Source organism: Dendrobium catenatum, unplaced genomic scaffold (genome assembly GCF_001605985.2).
Source record: "Dendrobium catenatum unplaced genomic scaffold, ASM160598v2 fragScaff_scaffold_123, whole genome shotgun sequence".
Classification (NCBI taxonomy): domain Eukaryota; kingdom Viridiplantae; phylum Streptophyta; class Magnoliopsida; order Asparagales; family Orchidaceae; genus Dendrobium; species Dendrobium catenatum.
The window spans coordinates 214,548-219,060 of NW_021318585.1; the positions used below are offsets into that span (position 1 = coordinate 214,548).

General features: G+C 39.1%; 1 protein-coding gene across 1 annotated transcript; it reads right to left on the reverse strand.

Moving 5' to 3' along the window:
- Positions 1-261: 261 nt before the first annotated feature.
- On the reverse strand, positions 262-2,864 carry LOC110102685 (KIN14B-interacting protein At4g14310-like). The gene is given in 4 exon segments (XM_028698074.1): positions 262-779; positions 1,508-1,913; positions 1,915-2,115; positions 2,368-2,864. Coding segments are annotated over 4 exon segments (1,443 nt in total). The 5' UTR covers positions 2,701-2,864; the 3' UTR covers positions 262-276.
- Positions 2,865-4,513: the final 1,649 nt, after the last annotated feature.

Consider the following 4,513-nt stretch of genomic DNA (forward strand, 5'->3'; position numbering starts at 1 on the left):
AACCAGTATTTTGGAAATATCTACTATAGATTTTGCAACAACTAGATTTATATATGTGTGTGATTATCTTGTAGCAATTAATGTCTTTTTCATGTACTTCAGTTTGAAAGGGAACAGTTTGCTTCTCTGTGGCCTTATGAAAGGGTTACAGCTTGCTTCAACAACAAAGAAGCAAGCTGCTCCCTTTCAAACTGAAGTACATGAAAAAGACATTAACTGCTACAAGATAATCACACACACATATAAATCTAGTTGCAAAATCTATAGTAGATACTTCTAAAATGCCAGACAATCCCTTGATATAACAAGTGCTCTTGACTCCATGTAATCAAATGTTGGACGAAATAAATCATTGGGACCAATAGTATCCTTCACCACATCTGTGTCTCCACTGTTATTGAAAGCATCAAACACAAAAAGGCCCATTCCACATATGCCCATAACAAAATCTGAGTTTCCCCAAACCTGAGTGATCAAAGAGTGATGATAATGAGAATTAAATCCTGGCATCAGATAACTGGTGATAAGACTGCCTTTACGGAGCGAAAAATGCTCAATATGCGAGCGCGGACTGCTGCTCCTCGCGAATATTCTTCCTTCAGTGCTCCCAAGAAAAATGGAGTCACCGCGGGAGAAAATAGAGAGACCATCAGCACCACCATGCCTGAATATCTTAAGTCCTACACCAGAAGAAATTCGAAAATCAAACACATTAACACCATCCTGAGTGCATAAAACACCGTCATTACCATCCATTTCAGTAGAGCTTGCTCTGCATCAAATGCAACAAGGATTGTTAGAAATAGAAATACTTAGCAGATTGCACTCAAGCATTGTAAGTCTAGACAAAGCTGAAAATTCTTGAAATGATCAGGTTAATTTTTAACGGTTTTGGTAGATGTGCATCATTTCAAGTAAAAACATAATGTAAGCTTAATCAGCTCAATAAATTACTGCGATGTTTGGTCCAAAAGTTATTTAGATAGCGGCGTAATTTAAATAAGTATTATTTACATAACTTTATCTATCAAATGCTATTTGCTTGACTAAATTTCATCTTATTCAAATAATATTATATTATCTAGAATGACCGTTGTATTATTATTTATTCAAACAATCAATAACATCAACATCTGTAAGTCAAAATATTTAGTTGACATAAAGATATCAAAATATAAGTCAAATGTCAGGTATGTAATTGTTATTTAAAGATGCCAAACCAATAAGCATGTGTAAGTGAATCAAACAGCCACTAATCTTCCTCTTTCAATACGAGAAAACTTTTAGTATTGCACTAGTAATAAAGATCTAAAATTGTCCAAATCATTAAAACTACCTGAGGGAAAATGTTAAAACTTGTAGAAATGAAAATGATCCAAATTATGCATGAGCAAGCATGAGGAGAAGCATCTTTCTTAATAAAAAAAGGACAAAAAATTGTCCAAATTTTACAACATATGAGAACAAAAATAATGAAAAGATATAGAAAGAAATGGCACCAAAGAAATGGCACCAGCACCTATCTCAGCATCTGTGTTATTCACATGAAGAGAATAGAATTTTTTGCCAACAAAAGGTACAGAAAGAGTAGGCTGTGGATTGAGTGAATTGACATCCCAAAGATTAATGGCTTCCCTTTCTGCTATGATCACCTTCCCTTTGCTTCTCCATTGGAGAGGGCTGGAGTATTCCATTTCAGCAACAGGATTGTTCACTTCCCATGTCATTACCAAATCACCGTCACGAATATCATAAGCATTGACAACCTTCTGCCTGCTGAATGTGGAGATCAACAATGGTCCACATGGCCTGCACCAACAAGATTGACTTTCCAATAAGGATGATGTCCTAAGGAAACTTCTGGCCGTTGAAGTAAATCCAGTTCTACTTGATGAGCCTGAGAAACTATTATCCTTTCACCCCAACAACTAGAAAAGCTTTAACATCTTTCGTGTAGAAGTCCCAGGAACAAAATCCAGAATCTAATGCATTTCCTGCTGATGCTGCAACAACATATTGTCCAGAGCATCCATCTATTCCAGGGGCACGAATTAACCAACAATCACCCCATAAATTAGTTGGAAAGCCAGCTGGGGCCTTGTATTCAGACTTCACCTGGTACAGGCATAAGCAATTTTTGAACCTTAGGGTACATATGATTATCATAGAATATTGTACTTGGTCCCTAGGGTCAAATTCAATACATAAGAGAAAATGCAATTTGAAATGAATTGACAATCTACTGAAATGAAAGTAAATTTCTCCTTTGAAGGAAGAACTAACAAAAAATAACTTTTTGATGGAACTTTAATTTATAAAAAATAATTTGGAAAAAATAACAAGGGATTTTTGTTATAGATGACGTACCTCAGAGTTGGAAATGTCATAGTAGGAACAAGAATTATCATCATGAGCAAGAAGAACAGCTTCTCCTCTAGAAACAAACCATCCTCCAGTTGAAACCTTCTGACCAATTTCAGAAAGCTGATAAATGGTAGAATCCTCAGTAGCTACGCATGACATTGACGGAGGATTATTCTCGGGAGTACCGATTTCTTCAAGTTTTTCATTAGACTCCAGTGCAACCTCCTGTTGCTGCCCTCTAATCATGCTGCTTGCATCACATTGGCCTGATGATGTATTCTCTGGTTGCATTTTGTTTGCCATGCGATTAGTTAATTGCACGTTTACATCAAACATTCTAGGTTTAGGTTGCTCTTCTCTTAAAGAAGCCAAAAACTCTAGCGCAACGGGGTTTTCATCAGTGAAACCATCAAATATATATTTGGGGCTCCATTCATCCTTGAATAAGCTAGTTTACAGCACTTAATTTGTTCCCCTGAGATGACTGATGAAACGAGTGACCACATTTATCAATGTGCTTTACCTCAACCAAAAAAACTTTTTCTCCATGACTTTCTAAACCCCCTACCTCATTACTCCCAATCCTATCCATTGGCTCCATGTTAGGACCAGAAAAATCTTTACCGACGCTGTTTTGAGAATCAGATGGACCAATATATGCTTCTTCAGCTCTGCGACCAACTTTCTTTAAAGCCTCATAAGAACTCCGCTGAGGTTTTTCCCCCAAACACCCTTTAGATTTGCAACCATCTGTAACTCCTCTCTTCAAGTTCACATATTTCTCACTCTTTACACCAGGGTTCTTACCCAGTTGGGCTTTTGCCGCCAGTTCCTTATCAAAAGTCCTAAATCCAGAAAAGCTTCTCCTTTCCCCGAAGCTAGAAATTCTAGTGATGGCATCGCCAGGAAAGTTAGCAACTTTACCTCTGGAAAGGGAAGATGTAGAGCGTAGGACGGCAGTTGCAGGCTTCTCAGCATGCTTGGGAAGCGGGTTATCAGAACGAGCAACAGTAGTCCGGCCGGCTGAGAGGGGCTCGGTTTACCATTTCCGGCGGAGCAGCAGGTCATTAATGGACGACCAGTGGATTTGGGGCGGGGATTCTCCTTACCATGATGGTCAAGCCGTAGGATCTTGAGATGAGTCTTGGGAGCTTTTTTTGGGCTGCAGCGAGGGGAAGACTGTGCGATCTTGGCTTATCTTGGAGATGGTGAAGGAAGGGTTTTTGAGGTCATAGAAGCGATGATCTTTCCACTCATCTCAGCCTCTCGGCCCTCGATCCCACGGCTTTATCATCATGGTAAGAGAATCCCCGCCCCATCTCCGCTGGTCGTCCGTGCTCCGCCGGAAATGGTAAACCGAGACCCCTTTCGTCCGGCCGGGCTACTGTTGCTCGTTCTGATAACCCATGCTTGAGAAGCCTGTGCCGGAAATTATAAACCTTGACATTTTTCTAGGGTTTACGTTTTGGGACAGAGGGATCAGTCGCGCAAGTGAGAGAGAGCGACAGATAATGCGATTTTTAGAAAGGAGCTGCATTTAACCAGAGTAAAACAATAACGTTCAGAAGCACTTTTCCGTATGAGGAGCTCGAACTATCCCAGTGCTAGGAGATCAATTAATCCATTCGAGCCTTCGGTAATTGATCGGCATTTAAGAAGCTATGAAGAAGGTCTGGGTCGTCTCCGATAAAAAAAATGATGTAACTTTGCTTAAGTAATTTTTCTGAGAATTCTGGTTATTGAATAACTGCTTCCCTGCCTTATGAAAAGCGATGTCGCCATCAAACGAGTCCTAAGTTTCTAATTCAACTTTTTTATTGGTAGTAAAAATTCTCTCAATCAATTAATCAAGGTCATCTACGCACTGCACAAAATGTTAATTAACATAGCAATTTTGCCTTTACTTCCTTAAATTCTTTCTTCCTTTCACGCGCTTCTTCGAAAAAATCCCTTCAATCCGTCCAACTCCTAGATTTAGTAAATCCGGGATTTACGAAAAAAGGAGTGAAATAAAGATTTTTCTCGCTGTGAGATTTAACAGTTCCCTAAAGCCCGTTTGGAAGGATTTAGCACTGCTCAAATCTTACATAAATCCTGTATCCAAACAACCCCATAATGTAAAATGTAAGTGTCAAAGTTATGGGAAGGT